Source organism: Pyrus communis, chromosome 1, assembly GCF_963583255.1.
Source record: "Pyrus communis chromosome 1, drPyrComm1.1, whole genome shotgun sequence".
Lineage (NCBI taxonomy): Eukaryota > Viridiplantae > Streptophyta > Magnoliopsida > Rosales > Rosaceae > Pyrus > Pyrus communis.
This window is the reverse complement of record NC_084803.1, coordinates 18748729-18769692: the sequence shown is the minus strand read 5'-3', so window position 1 is coordinate 18769692 and position 20964 is coordinate 18748729. Positions and strand designations below refer to the sequence as shown.

Genomic DNA, 20964 nt, shown 5'->3' with positions numbered 1-20964 from the left:
CCCTCGTACGGTGCCCTTAGTTCATGATTGAATTTAAGATGGTATATTGATGTGCAAGTTTTTTAAAATGTCATTTATGAATATATACACTTTTTTTTTTTTTTTCAATTTGTCATATGAACTAAAACTTTAAGCGATTATCATACCAACTTTCAGAAATTATTAATTTGTCATCTTATCCTTACTTCGTTAAGTTTTTTCATCCAAAATAAGTTGTGTTCAAGGTAATTTTGAACATTTCAACACCCCTTCTAATAAGTTCACTTTGACAAAACAATTCTAGGTTTCTAAAAAAAAAAAAAAAAAAAAAATACAAAAAAAGGGTTGATCTAAACGATGATATAAGGTTTGACGTTCGAAAAAAGGAAAACGACCTGCATTTACTTCTAAGTGTTTCAAAGTGAAGATGGCTTAAAAATATAGTCATTCGGGACCTTCCAATCTATAGTAAAGTTGGATGATATTTTTTTTGTTGAGGTGTCCGAAATAACCCTAAACACAGTCATGTGCAAGTCACATGACTTATTTTGAACGAAAAACTTAATGGAGTTAGGGTGAGATGACAAATTAATAATTTTGGAAAGTTAGACTTGGGTATTTATAGGAGAGATTCCTCACAGACAACTAAGATGTGAGGCCTCAAGCCGTACTAAGCAGATTGCTATGTTCTGTTAGTGCAATGCAGACCAGTCTCTGCAGGTAGCTATAGGAAGTCTCTGGAGGCCTCTGGTAGGTAGTGATGCTGGAGCGTGAAACTCAAGGGAAACTTCAAAGAATCGACCCTTTACTCCTTGAGTCGGAAAATGCGTGCTGGCAAGAGTGGGATATCTTGGACTCGAAAGGCACCTTGATATATGTGTGGGCTTGAATGCCTAAGACCTATAGGGCATGCAGATGCTTATCCCTTTGAGTTTTGGTGTGGTCTACTCACGACGTCAAGGGTAAAATCGTCATATTGGGCTAAAATCCACATGTCGTTCTCCTATTGAATGTGGTTAATTTACATTTTCACAGGTTCCATTACCAAATTCAGAAAGATAACATTACTAAGGAGGTCCATATTTATCTTGTACATGAACAATTTAAATATCATTTTCACATTATCTCATGACATTACCACCTTAAAAAATGTAAGTAAACATCCCCCAATGTTTATGTTTTATCAAGCATGAACTTAGCTTACCTCAATTTACTTGACTTGGTTTTAAGTTGGAACAAGTTATGGTTGGCTCAAAATAAGTGGTCTTAGTTGTACAAGTACTATATTATGAAATTACTCACACAATTTGTTATGAGTTGAGCAACTAAAATCTAGTTAAGTATCAAAGGATTTGATTGACATCAATTTCTTCATTCAACGTATGTTGAATTTAGTAATTATCCACCTTAACTTCGTCCTACCATTACAGAGGTCTTAAGCTCAACTTTCTTTGTTTTTTGGTCTCATTCTTAAGCTTGAATTGCTTTAATAATTGAGTTTAATGTTTTTTTTGAACTTAGGACTTCGATAGTGGGTCGAAAAATTGAGTGCAATCCCAATGATATAGGAATCAAACTTATATAGTGAGCTAAAAAATTTGAGTGTAATGAGAGTGATTCTTATACAATAAATTATAAGAGAGATAAAATTGGTAACTAATCACAAATAGAGAAAAAGAAAAAGTAGATAGATCCATATTTAATATATAAAATCCATAATACCAATAATGTAATACGAATCAAACTCACAGTGTCTGATGAACAAGGTTAGATTGACGATGTCACACTTGCAAAATAAGAAACACTGTTAGCATAATTGGCAAACACTTGATAAATAGGAGAAGGTGTTCATGAAAGGGCATTCAATGCCTAAGTTAGAGAGATAGTTTGAGAGAAACTAGAACATAGAGAATTCTAAATAATAAGAGAGATTATCAATTTCCCTATGTGACCTGGCTATTTATATAACTGAACCCTTGCAAGCAATTAGGAGATGAGGTTGTAGGCCATGTTATGCAAACCTCTACGTTTTGCTAGTGATGGTGCATCCCAATCTTTGAAGGTAGCTCAAAATCAATCCTCGAGGTCTTTGGTTGGTAGAAGCACAAAAGGCACACATATGAAACCATAAATGAACTCAGCCCAAAAGTCATATTTATGCTGATCATGCGTGGATAGAAAGACAAAAATACCTACAAGGGGTGTTATATCCCTGGCCAGGCCCCCGCCACATCCCAGGCTCGACTCTACCGTAACATGATATTGTTCGCTTTGGGCTCCGACCATGCCCTCACGATTTTGTTTCTAGGAACTCACACGAGAACTTCCCAAGGGGTCACCCATCCTGGGAATGCTCTAGCGCGAACTTGCTTAACTTCGGAGTTCTTATGGAACCTGAAGCCAGTGAGCTCCCAAAAAGCCTCGTGATAGGTAGGGATGTGAATATACATATAAGGATCACTCCCTTGGGCGATGTGGGATATTACAATTCACCCCCCCTTAGGGCCCGATGTCCTCGTCGGTACACTACGGCCAAGGTTAGGCTCTGATACCAAATTGTTACATCCCTGCCGGGTTAGGATGTGACAATTTGGTATCAGAGCCAATCCCTGCCCGGAAGTGTGCTGACGAGGACATCAGCCCCCTAAGAGGGGTAGATTGTAACATCCCACATCACCCAGGGGAGTGAATCATGTATGCCTTATATGTATATTCCCATCTCTACCTAGCACGAGGCCTTTTGGGAGCTCATTGGCTTCGGGTTCCATGGGAACTTCGAACTTAAGCGAGTAGTGCGCGAGAGCACTCCCATGATGGGTGACCCATTAGGAAGTTCTTGTGTGAGTTCCCAGAAACAAAACCGTGAGGGTGTGGTCGGGCTCAAAGCAAACAATATCGTGTTACGGTGGTGGAGCGGGCCTGGGATGTGGTGGACCCTGGGCCGGGATGTAACAATTTGGTATCAGAGCCTAACCTTGGTCGTGGTGTACCAACGAGGACATTAGGCCCCTAAGGGGAGTGGATTGTAAGATCCCACATCGCCCAGAGGAGTGATCCTTATATGTATATTTTTATCCTTACCTATCACAAGGCCTTTTGGGAGCTCACTTGCTTTGCATTCCATAGGAACTCCAAAGTTAAGCAAGTTCACACTAGAGCATTCCCAGGATGGGTGATCCCCTGGGAAATTCTCGTGTGAGTTCCCAGAAACAAAACCATGAGAGCGTGGTCGGGGCCCAAAGTGGACAATACCGTGCTACGGTGGAGTCGAACCCGGGATGTGGTGGGGGCCCGGGCTGGGATGCGACAAGGGGTCTGATGTATTCACCAAATTAACCACATGAAATCCAAGACATTGGGTCTTAAGTGGAATCTATGTAAGAAGCATAATACATTGAAACTTGTGCAGCAACCCACGAGCAAGTGGTCAAAACCACTATGAATAAACTAAGGCCCCGTTTATTAGGCCTCCTTAAAAGGGATTGGCTTAGCTGGGACAGCAATCCCATGTTTGGCGTAAGATGAGACTAGCATAAATGACGCTAAGTCCGACTCGTGCCGATTAAATGCCTCACTAAGTTGTGTTAGATAATCCGGAGTGAATGCTTGGTATTAGCTAGGGCCATCATCGCTTACAACTTCATGCTTTCGCATATAGCAGCTTTCGTCGTAGTCATTTGTTGCTGACTCCGACATTTCTGACTCTTTTATAATCTCTTGCAGAACCAGGTCAGACTGAGAGTCGTTTACACCCCAGATTTGAAACCCATCAACCATCTACTTTTTTCTATCCCGTTATTGACTCTGAAACCCATCAATCAAATACTACATAATGACGAAAACGTTATATCTTGTGTTCTATGACAAGAAATTTTATGGGTTTGGCTAGGTTCTTCATGTTGTTCAATTGAATTTATGACTTTGGGTTTGATTAATTTCTTGGTTCTCTCCCATTTGTTTCATAGTAATCAAATATTTTCATGGGTTTTGCTTCCCGAAGAAAAAGAACAGCTTTGAGAAAGAAACAACGGTCTTGCTTGATGGACATGATTTTGTATCTCTCTGTGAGGAAGAAGGGTTGATGACTGATGTTAATTAATTTATTTTTCTTACTTTTTAGTTTTTCTAAGGACAAAAGTAAATTAATAAATGGTCAAACAATATTTTTTAGAATTAATTAGGTGTTTAGACTATTGAAATTACTACAAAATAATAATTTAATAATAAATAAAATGAACATTTTTATTGTCCTGCTTCTTAGTCTGGTGGTGCACCAAATGCTTCATAATTCTTATCCAACTTAGTCCAAGCCAAGCCAATCCAGCTTAGTCCTTAGAGCTAGTCCAGTCCAAGATAGTTCGGTGTAACAAACACACTCTAAGGGCTAAGACCTAGCTCATAACAAGAAGGTTAGCGCCTGGCTCATTACGAGGCCAAGAAAGCCTCGCCAAGCAAGAGCACTGCTAAAGCCTATTGAGCACGTTGAACTTTCGTTGAGGATAAGTGATCAGCTGGACTTCCCCTGACCTAGCTAAAAGGCTAAAATTTGCAAGGTACTACCAAAACGCGATGACGCCAGCAAAGAAATGGGCTTACTCAGTACCTACAAACATGGCACATGATGCCTATTCTTAAGGCACACACTATCATGGACCTTCATTATTTCCTCCACTTATGGGAAGTGCTTCTTAAAAAGGCTCAACGTATGCCACGTGTCATTTTCAACTACTTTGCAGATCACATTCAGCCATCCTTTATAAGTAGCCACTTATGGCTCAAAGAATGGTAATCTCGAACTTATGCCAAACCGTACTCCCTAGGCAAAGTGTTTCACATGTAAGCTGAGCCCTTCAATTTAAGTCGAAGAAAGAAGGTTTAGTTTTCACCCCCGTTCTACTAGACATTTCCATGCTATTATTTGCACTTAAGTGTTGATTTAGTCAATAAACATTACTAATTTAGGCACTGGAGCCTCTTTGACAGACATCACACCATTGTTCCCCTTAACTCCAACTTTGTGTTCCAAGTCTGCAAGTCTCAGGCAAGCAGGTTATAAGACTCAAACGAGTTGATTGCCCAGTGGCGGAAATATGCATTCACACTGAACACCTAAGAAAAAGACTCTGAAGAGTCGGCTTCCTACCACCTTAGGCCGAGTATGGCTCGATGGTAGGATACCATGGGCCTGAAGGGCTCCAAGGCGACCTGAAGGCCTTGTACCCATGAGGTAGGTAGATGCCACATCCCTTAAGTACTCCGTGAATCTGCTTATGACGTCAAAAGTAAACTCGTCATAAAGAGCTTATAGTCCAATATCATTCTCTTATTAAATTATTAATTTATGTCTCCACAAAACTCAACTTATCCTAACCGAAGAAGGCTTTGGGCTTTTTTTATTATTATTTTTAGGGAGACTTTGGATGCAGTCCCTAACTATGAATATTATTTGATTGAAACCTTGTTGGTTTTCAATTTTTGATCGAAGTCCTTGAAATTAATGCGATAATTTATTTCTATGTATGTTACGATATTTTTTAAATTAAAAATTAAAATTTATAGTTGTTTATATTAATGAGATTTTAAATAAAAAACCATAATTTGTGGAATTAAAAATATTAAAATATAAATACACTATTGCGTGTGTGTGTGTGTGTAAACATGGGTACATTTATCAAAATTAACCAAAAAATTATTGTACCAAAACATGGGAACATTCTTCAAAATCACCAAAAAAAAAAAAAAGAAGAAAAGAAAAAAGATATTAAGCTTAATAACATTAGTAAATTTCTTTGATTAAACTTGTCAATGATACATTCTCAAATCATAGAAAAAAGAATGTACCCATATAAGTTTAAAAATGGATTAGAAAAGAAATTGAATAGATTATATATAAAAAAAAAAGGTACATTTTACATGTAACAAATTGGTATATTTAAGAATGAGTACATTTTAAGATTAAAAATTTGAAAAAATTACATGAATGGGTACATATAAGATTAAAAAATTGAAAACTTGTTTTAAAAAAGCTAACGGGTACAAACCTATTCTAATTTTATTTATTTATTTTGGAAATATTTTGAATTAAAAATTAGTTAGGAGTTTAATAAAGGTGTGAGTATTAAAATTCTAAATCAATTATTAATTTTTATTTAAAAAAAATTATGTAACTAACATGTAAATTCATTATTACATTAATACTAGAGACTTGGATTAAAATTTGAAAACTAATAAATTTTCTGTCAATAAACATTAGTAACTAAGGATCAAATACTAATTATTATTATTATTTTTAATTATATCAATTTTTTCTATGGTTGTAAATCGTTTGTGTATCAATTGAATGACCTATAAGTAAAAGGGACAGATGTTTCAAAACAGCTGCCGACCTGACACCGGATGAGAAGTGGAAGCAAGCTTTATACAGCTAAAACTATTATAAAGGTGGCATACATGCCAACGCTAAAAACCCTTGACATTCCAATAAATGATGCCTACGCTACAAGATAAGCAAAGGTCATATAAAATTTCTATATTCGTTGTCTAAACATTTGGTAACCATAATTGAGACTCCGAAAATTTTGATGCAAAATGATTTTCAACCCTCTTCATTTATTATATTCGATTCAAGAAAGGAGCTACATATAAATTTGGGAGGTTGTTATGATCTTTCAGCATCCACATATTCACTATTACTGTGATTTTTCAGCAATATATAATGTCGTGTAAAGAAAATTTACTCTATTAGATTAGAGTCATTTTGGTGTATTTGACTTACAAAGTTCTGAACTTCTATGTAAATATACTAGAAAATGGTTAACAAATGTGTTGCTATTCCTCTTCCTAGATTCTTTAAGCCAACTTCGTCACTGTTTGTATTTTTTGATAAATGCTGGAGTGAAACTACATTCCAATATATAGCATATGATATTTTTAAAGCCTCAACAACTCCTTTAACATTTGAATATCCTTGTTCGTGGCACATGTATCATTATTTTTGGCACAAGTCACCGTTTCTACTTTTATATAAATATTTTGCAGATATAATCCTAAACATAATTAGCTTAGGCACTGAAGCATAACTAAAAGCGGAAGGCTGCGGTTCTTAAATAACAGATCCGAAAACCCAGAAGCGAGAACCCTTTCAGACAGACACTTCCATCTACAAGGGCAAAGGCAAGAACGATGCTGTGACTCTCACGAAGGAGGCAAGGACTTACGTATCACCGTAGCAGATCCTAGCCCAGCCAACCCAAAACCCCTACTCATATTTCACCACCTACACAGTGAAAGATGAGGAGCATGGCAAGCTCAGCTCCTCAACGCGGTATAGCTGCCATCGTGGGCGTAGGGCCAAGGCTCGGCCGCTCCATAGCCCGAAAGTTCGCCCATGAAGGTTACACCGTCGCTATTCTCGCCCGCAATCTCGGGAGGCTCTCCAAATTCGCGGACGAGATTGCGAGGGAAGAGAAGGCGCAGGTTTTCGCCATTAGAATAGACTGCTCCGAGTCTAGAAGCGTTAGGGAGGCATTTGAAGGGGTTTTGTCTTTGGGTTTTGTAGAGGTGCTGGTCTACAATGCGTACCAGCAGCCGCCCAATTGGCACCCCACCAACTTCACCGACATCCGCCTCGACTCGTTTGAGAAGTCCCTCGCCGTTTCTTCTGTCGGAGCTTTTCACTGTGCTCAACAGGTAAGAGCTAGGAACGCTAATCAATGGTCTAAATTCAAAGTCGGACAATATATTTTGATAGTTTGAAAACCTAAATAGCTAGATCCATAGTTTTATGATACAAGTGATTTGCCATTATGCACCTGAATTTAGGTATCGGTTCAGATTAACAGTTTGACAATAGATATTCTACGGAATACGGATACTTAATGTGTTTGTAGTACATAAATTAATAGGATGTTAAACATGGTATTAGTTGGAGGTAAGAACAAGATTAATTAGTTGTTCAGATTAACGGTTTAACAATATGTTTTGCATAGCAATATGCGTCTTAATGCGTGTTTGGTGTACTAATTTATATTTATGTTAAACATGGTATCAATTTAAGGTACTTCCGGCAATGGTGGAAAGAGGAAGGGGAACGATCTTGTTTACAGGATGTTCAGGTTCACTCAAGGGGATTGCTGGCTACTCTGAACTATGTAAGTACACTTTACAACTACTTTTAACATTGGTTTATTATGGCACTTTCTAAAGGTGAAATTAATAGAGTTTTTTTCTGTCACGGCAACATGTGATATTATCACTAGGTTGTGGAAAATTTGCACTGAGAGCACTATCACAATGCTTGTCAATGGAATTTCAACCGCATGGGATACACATAGCGCATGTGATTATTGACGGTATGATTGGCCCATCTGAAGGAAGCCAATCATCATCAAGTACTTCACAGAGGATGACGATGACGTTAGGGGTTGACGGAGTAATGGATCCCGACGTGGTGGCTCAAACCTACTGGCAATTGCACGTCCAAGACCGGAGTGCTTGGACCCAAGAAATCGACCTTCGTCCATCTAACCCCCCCCAGATTCTGTTAGCCAATTAATGTCAAATATTAATCAGTTGGACTCCACATAATCATGTGATCATAATTACTTAATCATGATTAAGTTATAATTCTTTTTATTTCCTCAGCCTACTACTTTAAGAAAGAGCTTGAAGACACTGTGAAGCCAGTTTGCAGCAGGATCGACTGGACCTAGTACGCTTGGAGAGAAGCTCTTGCTGGCAGAGGTCCTAATCTATCTCCAAGTGGTCTGGAAATTGTAGGGTCCAGCTTAAAGATGAGTGTGGGGATGCCCCATACTTCTCTAGTGTTCTAGACTTCTAGTCAAAAGTACAACCATCCCTCCCTTCTTTTCACACCAAACCCCTAAATCCAAAATAAGAAAGCATAAATAGGACCATTTTCTGATGCCATGCTTGGTGTCTTGGATTGAATTATTTTCGTCGTATAAATTATTAAGTGTGTGATTTTTTATTGTTTTTGAAATAAATATTTTAAAATAAATATAATTTATGAGATTATATGTCTGTGATTCTCAACTATTATCGAGAAATAATTAAGGGGACACATTCAAGTTCATATTTCTCTAATGATGTTCCTTGTCAACTCTCACACTTAAGCCCAAAATAAGAAAGTGTAAATAAGGCTACTTTCTCAGGTGACGTTTGGTGGTTATGATTGAATTGGTTGCATTTTGTATATAACGTCATCCTTCTTCTGTCGTAATAATTGTTTGGAAAATTGATTGAAATGTGAAGAGCCGGTGCTTTGGTGGTAAGCGGCGGGGTAACGCTAAGCTTCAGGAAACTCAAATACTATTACAACTTCGTGCGTGCTCCGCATCAATGTCGCCAGAACTGCTAAGCTTCCAGGAGACTCAAATACTAGTACGATTTTGTGCGTGCTCCGCCACCAATGTCGTCAGAACGGGGTGTGAACCTTTGGTTTCCACAACAGAGGAATTATATACAAGGTCAGCACCATACCATTGACTCATGTGGACCTTAGATACCAAACGATAAAACCCTAACTTGTAAGAGGATGAAAGTGCACATATTGCCCACATTGTGTTGAGAATGACTTTGGTAATATGAAGAATAATTCAACATAGTTATAACTTATATTGTATATATATTCATATATTTTGTCAATATATATGAACCCACACACACACACACACACTTGTTCATACAATACGCAATTATGCTATGTGGAATTTGTGAGTCAAAACATCGAAATTAATCAAATAGGGTTTTTAACCCTAGAAATTTGAAAAGAAAAAAAAAACAAATTGGGATTTATGCGGCACAGCTGCCTCACCACCGCGGCAACAATGCCCGACCACCGTGCTAGCATGCAGCCCATCTCCGTGGAGACAACATTGAGACGATGTCATTTTTGACACCTTGGATCTATCGCAACAGCCTTTTGGGCTTGCTGCCACTAAATCGCAACCATGCTTTGGCTTGGGTTGGATCACATGCGAGGGCCCGAAGCCCTAGCCTGCCTGAAGCCTGCTGGGTTATCCTTTGTCTCAGCCCAATCTGCCATCAAGCCTTTGTGCTTGCTGGGCTTTGCCTTAGCCCTGGCCCGTGACCATTATAAGCTAGCCAGACGGTTGAGCTTGTCCTTACGGCCCAAAAACCGAAGCCAGCTTTGTTGGGCTTCACTCGCACCCACATCCCAAGCCAGCCCGTGCTGGGCCTATGCACCCGCACCATTTTTGGCCCAAAAGCCATCAGTTTTGATGTTGGGCTTATCCCAGACACACAACCCATGGCCTGCATCCATGTTTGGGCCACTCCGCAGCCACCCGAGGCCCAATATGCCTTTTAGGGCTTTGCCCTACTCACGAAACCTATGCCCACTGTAATTGGGCTATGGTTTTCGAATCCAATGCTATCTTTTGGCATTCTATATAATTTTAACCCGAATGTTATTATTATTTTTGCTTCTACAATCGACCCTAAATGATGATGATCTATTGAATTAATTAAAGTGACTAGCAGTCCATTAATTTGATAATTAATCCAAAATTATTAGCATGAAGCTCACTTTTTGGCAATTAATTATTCAATATATTATTTTGTTTCTTTGAACCATTGACTATCTTTCGTAGTCCCGAAGCACTCATACTTGGGTTCCTGAAGCAATCCACAAATCCACTACACTTTATTGTATATTGTATTCTGTGTTCTTGCAGGTACTCCTATATATGAACTAAATGTTCATAACTAAATTGAACCTGTAGTTTTGAATTTAGTGCCTTTGAAACCCGAAGTTTTCATTCAAAACTTACCACATGAAACCCGTACCTTTCGTGCTTAAATTAAACCAATACATGTTTATAGAACCAGAATGTTCTACGATATATGTCTATGGCTTTCCATATGACTAACTACGTTTTGTTGTACCTTCTGTTTAGGGACATGTCGAACTTGAACAAGCTCGATTTCATCGCTCTGGATGTCTCTGGAAGAAACTACCTGAAGTGGGTTCAAGACGTGAAGCTCCATCTTACTGCAAAGAGTCTTAGACCTATTATAGAGGAACCTACCAATAATGAACTCGTCGATGAAGCTCAGAAAGCTACTGCTATGATCTTTATCTGTAGACACATCCATGATACACTGCAGACCGAGTACCTCTCAATGGAGGATCCACGTACACTCTAGCTCGTTCTAGCCGATGGCTTTTATCACTAGAAAGACATTTACTGACCTAAAGCAAGACACAACTGGCAGCATTTACGCTTTTAAGACTTTAAGTCTGTGAATGGATACAACTCTGAAGTATGTAGAATCCAATCACTACTTAAGTTCTATAATTAGGACTTAACAGAACAGGATCTCCTGGAAAATACCTATTCAACCTTTAAGAACCAACTTTTGATGAGAAATCATCAAGCTCGACCTACTGGCTCTAACGCTGCGCCTGAAGCGCATGTGACTAATTATAGCAGCTATAACCGACGAAGATCCTGTCGTGGCCGTGGAAAATGGCGGTAAGCCTCACCACGGGCCCAAGGTCAACAAAACAGAGGCCTACCCAATGGAGGAAATTTAACCCAAAAGCGCCAACCCTTTGCCCTTAAGGCCCTAAACTTCAAGAACAAGGGAAAAACTATCGTTCAATCAGCTTCCACTGAACTGGACATGTGCTATCGCTGTGGATCAAATGCTCATTGGTCAAGTGTATGCCGAGCTACCCTTGAGGCTATTGCCAAGTAACATTCCCATCATAAGTCTAACTTTGCGCTTGTAGAACTTCCCGAAGATACTACTACAACTCTAGAGGTTTCAGATTTTCAGAAGGCATCTGCTCCTATGGAAGAATAAAGTTTTATTTTTCTAAGACATGTTAGGGTGTTTTACACCCCTAGTGGTCGAATCGACTAGGAATGGCCGAATTCCCCCCCCCCCCTAAATTTCTAGGTTTGTGGTTTAATTTTTAGACAATTTTTCTAAAGTATTTGGAATTATTTGTTTGGTTTGGTTTATTTTGAACTATGGACAATTATTTTATGGATATTATTTCTTGAGTTGATTAATTGAATGAATGGAATTATATTTATGCATGTGACCGATTCAATTAATTTATTTCTAGGTATGAATAGTGAGGAAGTTAGTTGTCTGGCTGATAGTGCCACCACACACACACTATATTGCGTGAGATACACTATTTTATTAACTTCGTACCTAAAAATGCACCTTTGACAACCTTCTCAAACCAATCCAACCTGATAGAAGGATACAGAAAGGCCCATATTATGTTGTCCAATGGTACTAAATTAACCATTAAAGAGGCACTCTATTCTCCACGTTCCAGAAGAAAGTTGCTGAGTTTTAGAGATATTCAAGATAATCAATATCATGTTGAAACCACTGAAGAGAATGGTTCTGAATTTCTTTGTATCACTTTTTACGAATATGGCCAAAAACGTATTCACGAAAAGCTGGAACGGCTCCTGAGTGGGTTGTACATAACAATCATTTGCACCATTAAGACCCATCACGTGGCCGGCCCTATGGCCGAATTCCAAATCATTATGCTGCTTTGGCATGATCGAATGAAACACCCAAGATGAGATATGATGCGCCGTATCCTCAAAACATCATATGGGCATCACTTGAAATCTTATCCTGCCCATCCACTTTGCAAAGCATGCTCCCTGGGCAAGTTAAACATTCAACCCTCACTTACAAAGATTATTCATGACCCCCAAGTTTCTTTAGAGGATTCAAGGGGTATTTCTGGACCTATCTAACTAATATGCAAACCATTTAGATACTTTATAGTGTTAGTTGATACATCGATACGATGGTCACATGTCTGCTTATTGTCCACACGTAATGCTGCATTTGTGAAACTCCTAGCACAAATTATTAAGCTTAGGGCTCACCACCCTGATTATCCGATTATGTCGATTTTACTGGATAATGTTGGTGAGTTTACGTCACAGAACTTTGACGATTATTGCATGTCTGTTAGGATTGAAGTTGAACATCTTGTACCCTATGTTCACACCTAAAACAACCTGGCAGAAGCTTTCATAAAGTGCCTTCAAATGATAGCTCAAACTTTAGTTTTGCAAACCAATTTACCGGTATCTGCGGGGCCATGCAATATTGCACGCAACTATGTGTATTTGGATGCGCAATCTATGTGCCAATAGCGCCGCCACTACATACCAAAATGGATCCTCAGAGAAAAATGGGAGTCTATGTCAGTGATGATTCGCCATCAATTATTCATTTCTTAGAGCCCTTGATAGGAGATCTTTTTACCACACGTTTTGTGGATTGTCACTTTCATAAGACAATCTTCCCATCATTAGGGGGAGATAAGATCACTAACGTTCTTATAAAACTCCGCGAATTGTCGTGGATTACTCCCACTATGCTTCATTTAGATCCCCGCACACCTCAGCCTGAAACTAAAGTGCGATGTATTCTAGATCTTCAAAGCATTGCTCAAAACATGCCAGATGCTTTTACTAATCTAGCAAAGGTGATGAGATCACATATACCTGCTGCAAATGCACTTGCAAGGATGGGTGTACTTAACGTATGCCGTAACACCACATTGGAAGGCCGAACTGTCCCCGAGGGTTAGGCGGTCACACCTCTTACACAACAAGGTACACTGATGGCTAGCCAATCACTGGCTCCTACCCTAAAGTGAGGCAGGCCCCCTAGTTCAAATGATTCACAACCCCAGAAGAGAAAAATGGCACAAACTAGTGACTTAGTCTAATCCGACCATTACTTACTCATTTGTTCCAATGCATGAGGTTATTCTAGATTACGGTGATGTTTTAGATGAATCATATTGGCCTCCGGAGAATCGTCAAATTTCGGTCCATCATGCAGTATTAGATGAGGTTTGGAATTAGAATGAGATGATTGTCTATGATGCATTTGCATATACCGTTGCTTCTGATATCATGTTTAGCTATGACATTAAACCACGTTTCATTGATTAATGTTGATGTAGAACGGATTGGTCAAACTGGAAACAAGCAATCCAGGTCGAACTTGATTCGCTCTCGAAAAGTAAGGTGTTTGGGCCTGTAATTCCTACTTCACCACATGTGAGGCATGTGGGCTACAAGTGGGCTTGTAGTTCCTACTCCACCACATGTAAAGCACGTGGGCTACAAATGGGTTTTCGTGAAGAATCATAATGAGGCGAATGAAATAGTGTGATACAAAGCACACCTCGTAGCGCAAGGCTTCTCTTAACACCCTAAGATTAATTATGAAGAGACATATTCTCCTGTAATGGACGTCATAACGTTTCGTTACCTTATCAGTTTGGTAGTTTTCGAAAAACTGAATATGCAGCTTATGGACATAGTAATCGCGTATCTCTATAAACATCTAGATATGGAAATCTACATGTAAGTTCCAGAAGGACTTCCATTGATTGGTTTAAATAGTTCTAGACCACAGAACACTCTCTCGATTAGATTGAGGAGGTCGCTCTACGGATTGAAATAATCTGGGTGGATGTGGTGTAACCGTCTTAGTGAATATTTGACAAGTTACGGTTCTGTGAACAACGAATTATACCCATGCGTGTTTATTAAGAAGTCACATTCCGAATTTGCGATCGTTGCAGTTTATGTCGACGACATGAACCTCATCGGAACTCTCGCAGAGTTTGAGGAAATTGCCGTTCACTTAAAATCAGAATTTGGGATAAAAGATCTTGGGAAAACTCGATATTGTCCCAACCTGAAGATCGAGCATTGTTCGGATGGAATCCTAGTACATCAATCAAACTACACCGAAAAGCTGTTGCGACGTTTTAATAAGGATAAATTGAAGCATTCGAGTACTCCTATGGTTGTTCAGACTCTAGATGCTAAACGATATCATTTCCATCCAAAAAAGGATGAGGAAGAGATTTGGAGCCGGAAGTTCCATACCTAAGTGTAATCGGTGTTTTATTGTACTTGGCTCAATGTACTAAACTTGACATCTCCTTCACTGTTAATCTTTTGGCTAGATACAGCAATGTGGCTACACATAGAAACTGGAATAATGTTAAAGACATTTTCTGCTACCTCAAGGGTACGATGGATTTGGGCTTGTTCTACACCCATGAATCCTCGAGAGAAGCCATCGTCTCCCTTGGTCTTCGAGTTGATTCTCGCCTCGTTGGTTACGCAGATGCTGATTATTCGTCTGACCCACATAGGGTACATTCTCAAATGGGCTACGTCTTTACCATTGGAGACACCGCTATATCTTGAAAGTCTACCAAGTAAACGCTAGTTGTGACTTCTTCGAACTATGTTGAGATTCTAGCCTTGTATGAAGCATCGCGTGAATGCTTTTAGTTGAGAGCAGTTATGGAACATATTCGAAGCATTAGTGGTCTTTCTTCCATCGTTAACCTTCCTACGACGATCTTTGAAGACAATGCAACATACATCGAGCAGTTAAAGAAGGGATACCATCAAGAGAGATAACACCAAGCACATAGCGTCGAAGTTCTTTTATTCTCATCAGCAACAACAACATCAGAACGTTGAAGTCAAGTAAATCTATTCCCAGGACAACCTGGCTGATCTCTTCATCAAGTCAATGCCCAAGTCTACTTTTTAGAAACTTGTCTAAGGAATCAGTATGCGTAAATTATCTGAGTTGAATTACTTGTAGTTCTCTTATTAGGAAGTTATGTCTAACTCAGGGGGAGTATCCTGAAGCATACTTCTCACTTTTCTCTTTAGTTTATGGGCTTTCACCTACCTCAAGTTTTAACGTAGTGAGGTTTTGTGAGTTTTACTACCGATGCATATTTTATTTTTAAATTTGAGACTCGCGTTCACTCGTTATATCGATGACTTCATCAACTGTTCTACCTTATCTGCTGAAGATCTAATGCAATGTTTTGTTTGAGTATTTACACATTCAAGGGGAAGTGTTGCAGTCTTATTGGATTAAGAATGTGATTGTGTAAATCTTAGTGTATCTAGGAGTATCTTGTATATTCCTTTTAATAGTTTAATTCCTATTAGAGTTGTGATCCTAATAGGGTAAGGATTTAACCTTCCCTACTACTGTAATTAAAGGCACAATGGGGTGATACAACACACATCTCTGAATTGCATCTCTCTCTTCTCTCGCTGTTGCTGCTGGCCTCTCTCCGTCTTTGTTCTAAATATAGTTCAGTTAAATAAGCCTACAACATGTTATCGGCATGCTTTTACCAGAAGCTAAGGAATTGAAAGATCGTGGATGAGGCTTTCTTCTACAACATCAAAGGCTTTCAATTATTTTCTGCCAATCATGTTCTTCTAAAATAAATTAAGATATTTGAAAAAACCTTCAAGCATGAAAACATCCCCCATGATGCATGAACCCCCTATATTTATATTTTCCTTTCAATTATATATATTGTAGATATGTCCATGTATTTTGTCAATATATATACTTTTTCATGCAATACGTAATTATGCTATGTGAAATTTGTGAGTCAAAGTATCGAAATTAATTTAGAAGCAATTAAGGTTTTTAACCGTAGAAATTCAAAGAAAAAAAAAACAACAAATTGGGATCGGCACAATCGCCACACCACCATGGTAACACTGCCGAACCTCAATGAGTAGAATTTGAAACCACAGAAGCTCAAAAATACCATGTGCCATTCCTCTATACTTAGCCTCGACCAAAGACCTTGCCACCACATTTTGGTTCTTACTTCTCCAAGTCACAATATTACGAACTAAAAACGTAAAGTATCCTAACGTAGATTGCTAATTAGTAATATTTTCAGCCCAATCTGCATCGGTATATCCTTTCACCTCCATGTGTCCATGCTTCTTGTACATTAAACTTTTTCCATGAGCCATTTTCAAGTAATTGAGAATTTGCATTACTGCTGCCATGTGATCTTCACTAGGTGCATGCATGACTTGGCTTGCCACACTTACCCTATAAGAATATTAGGACGTGTAAGTGAAAAGTAAATCAATGTTCCAACTAACCTTTGATACCTCTCTTTATTTGTTGGGACTTAATCTTGATAGATCGTAAGATGGTAATTCTGCACAATTGGGGTGTCTATCGGTTTACACGCCAGCCTACCGGTTAATTTCTAGTATTAAGTCTAACACATACTTTATGTTCTAATAAGTATATGCCTTCTCGAGGCCTAGAAACTTCAATTCCTAGGAAGTATTTGAGTCCCCCAAGATCTTTCATCTCAAACTCTAAGGCCAAATACCCTTGTAGTCGTTCAATTTCTAACATCACATGTGACAATCATATCATCCACATATTTAATGAGCAAGGTCATTTAACCATCCTTACACTTGATAAACAAAGTATGATTAGAATTGCCTTGTCGATATCCGTACTTCTTCTTGGCCTTAGTGAATTGCCCAAACCACACTCGAGGTAATTGCCTGAGACCATATAGTGCCGTTTGAAGTCTACACACTCACCCGCTAAAGTTCACCATGCCATATCCAGGTGGGAAATCCATATACATCTCATCTTCTAAATCCCCATGCAGAAATGCATTTTTTACATCAAACTATCTCAAAGGCCAATCAAGATTAACAACAAGGGATAACAGAACTCTAATGGTATTCATTTTCGCAATGAGGGCAAATGTCTCCTAATAATCAACCCCGAAGGTCTGAGTAAACCCTTGGGTCACTAACCTCACCTTGTACCTATCAATTGTTCTATCTGCCTTATGTCTAATAGTGAACACCCATTATCCCACTAATTTTTCCCTCGGAAAGTATAACACACTGCAAGTATTATTCTTTTACGATGCCTCCATCTCAATTTGTATTGCCTCTATCCATTTCGAATCTTTCAAAGCTTCTTCCATTTTGGTTGGTATTTTGATAGTTTCCATCTGCTAAACTAGTGCACAATATTTTAGTAAGAGTCAATGAATAGAGACATAGTTTGCGATGAAGTAACGTTTTTTTCCCTTCTGGAGAGTATCTGTTTATCGATTCTGTCTAGGAGGCAACACATAATTAATAACTTATGAGTGAGTACTTACCTCGGGGATATATGTTGGATCATGGACAAGTACTTGAGGAGTATGAGGAAGGTTATCATTGTTTAATTCATTGAAGTTGGGGTTGTTGCTCAGATTTGGAGCAGCACTGAACTCGGAGAGCCCATTCGGGCCATCACCACTAATATTCAAATTTGGTCCACCTGGGCATACATCAACATCATTGTTACTGCAGTCCTGAGGCCCATTGTCTTTGGTCACATTCATGTGGTCAGCCACATCAGTCACATGCCTATCTGGGCAGTCAGCAGCCATGTCAATGCTCCTACTTAGGCCAACGTGATCAGACGACCCATTTGGGCTATTTTGGTAGTCAGCCCCATTTGGGCTCTTTAAGCAACCAACCCTATTTGGGTTATTTGAGCAATCAATAGTAGCCATATCAACCAACCAGCCATAGTTGTCAATTGAAGTTGTCTCCCTTGAGGAGTATGGCTGGGAAGGAAAAACAATTCTTCTTCAGACAAGGTAACGTCCATAATAATGTACGTATGTCAGGTAAGAGGATGATAACATCGATAACCCTTTTGTTGAGAACTAAACCCAATAAAAACACACAGCACCGCATACAGTTCAAGTTTACTTCATTGATTTTTTGAAGATGGACATATGCCACACACACCTAAAAATCTATGGTTTGAGATGAAGGGTGGAAGAGAACAAAACATGGCCAACAAGCATGACCAAACGAGTACGAAACAAAAGAACCAACGATGACATTCGATTCATTAGATAAATGGCATAGGTCATCGCGTCAACCCAATATGTATGGGGTGCACAATCACCAATGAGAAGGGCACAGCTGAGTAACCTTAAGTATATGTCAGTTTTTCCGCCCAGCTACTCCATTTTGGTTCAGGGTTTGAGAGTAAGTAGTCTTGCGAAGGATACCTTTTTTCTAAAAAGACTAAGAAAGATGTTGACCAAGATATTCGGCACCATTCTTGGACCAAAGTACTTTAACTGGAGGTGAATATTGAGTGCAGACCATGCGATAAAACATTTTGAAGATTCCATCCACATCACTTTTATTTTCATGAGATATAACCAAGTCATTCTTGTGCAACCATCAACAAATGTTAAAAACCAACGCATTCCATGTTGAGTAGTAACTTTAGATGGCCCCACCACATCCAAATAAATTAACTCAAAATGAACTATTATTTTAGTAAAATTCAAAGAATACAAAGCTTGATGACTTTTAGCTAATGTGTAAACATTACACTTTAGAGAAGAGTCTAAAATATTACTAAATAATGCTGAAAGTAATTTCCGTAAATAATGAAAACATACATGAACAAGCTGACGATGCCACAACTAAACAGTCTTCAACTTTCGATTAACATAACCTTGAACTTGATGAACACGGCCCTGTGCAACATCATCAAACTAGTACAACCTCTCCACTTAGTACAACGCCCAATGATCGCCTGAGTCCATATATCTTGAAGTAAATAGAAAGACGTAAGCATTTGCACAACACAATCTAATTGCTCATTAACATGTCCCACTAATGATAAATGACTAGAAAGTATGGGAATAGATAAGCATCGCCTGTATCAAGATCAACTGATGTGACTAAGGCTTTGCCTGTGTTACCTAGAACATCGAATTACTCTTGGGAAATAATCAAATTTAAAAGTGAGAGCTATAGGTCCAACAAATTTGGGTTCGAGTCCAATTTTTGGTTGCTTCATTCTGGTATACAACACAGGCCCTTGCCCAATCTGATGTAATCTTCAGCAAATGGGTTGATCATTTCTGGTAGACAACATGGGCTTATGCCTAATCTACTATAGTCTTCAATGCATGCCCACTATCCATTTGCAATTTGGGCCCCAAACTCGACAAGCCCAATTTTTGTTCATACTGGAGGATAACCGCCACAGTTCAATGCATACTTTTACCACTTTGCCGTATGCTATTGAGACAACAATTTTGCGATTTTAACGTTAAGGTTCAATTCATCTTTTTTTATATTCTTCTCTTGTTGGGAGGTCAATATAAATGTACATCCATATCTTGTAATCTAAGCAACATTAAAAACTAGGAATCCTAACCAAACTAGGACACACAATTACATTACTATTTAATCATGCTAACTCACGCATGAGGAGACAAAAAAAAAATCAAGAAAATTATAGAGGTGACACATGAACTTTTGGGTAAAAATGACAAAATTACCTTCTAGACACACCGGGATTCCCACGCGCATGCAACAGACAATAACGGTTCAATCAAAGAAGAGTCACAGGTGATTAAAACGGTATTTATTCAAATCCCTCTCATCGTTTCTCATCAAATCCTTATTCAAAAAGTAACTTCCAATTTTTCTGTTTAATTTAGAATCAATTGCCATCTTAATTGCAAGATATTATTTCACATAATATCTTACAATTATTCACACAAATATACCATATATGGTCAGCCACTATTCTCTAAATAGGGCATGTCCCTCCACTATAAATAGCTCTATTTTCCCACCAAAAAGCGAAGCCATTTGCTACCCACAAACTCCTAAACATATTCTTTTTAGAATTCTAACTTTGGCATCAGAGATTCTTCGCCAAAGTCCCCACATTCATCGTGGGCACATGAAGCTTTTGGCCTTAATCTTAGGTGTTATTATTTTGCAGATACATTTTCGTCAAAGTAGAAGACGGCAGAAATTTGCATCCACAAATTGGTGCTTTCATTGAGAGTCTTGATTCACACACTCGAAGAAGACTCTCACATTCAAAGTTTCTCATTTCTTGTTCATTTGTAGATTTTTCGTATGTTCTTATTCCTAGATTATTTATTTATTTATTTATAAAGTTCTTTGAATAAATGTAAAGGAAAAGTACAATGACTAGAAATTCAGAAACCATAACAAACGGAACTTCCTACGTTCAAGAATTTGGACCAAGTGAAGGAGA

The 20964-nt window shown here is 38.6% G+C and overlaps 1 protein-coding gene across 1 annotated transcript; it reads left to right on the top strand.

The window, feature by feature from the left end:
* The first annotated feature begins 7053 nt into the window (after window positions 1–7053).
* LOC137746182 (uncharacterized) lies at window positions 7054–9049 on the top strand. The gene is made up of 3 exons (XM_068486555.1): window positions 7054–7668; window positions 8036–8129; window positions 8238–9049. The coding sequence occupies exons 1-3, from the start codon at window positions 7270–7272 to the stop codon at window positions 8531–8533; spliced, it is 789 nt and encodes a 262-aa protein (XP_068342656.1). The 5' UTR covers window positions 7054–7269; the 3' UTR covers window positions 8534–9049.
* Window positions 9050–20964: the final 11915 nt, after the last annotated feature.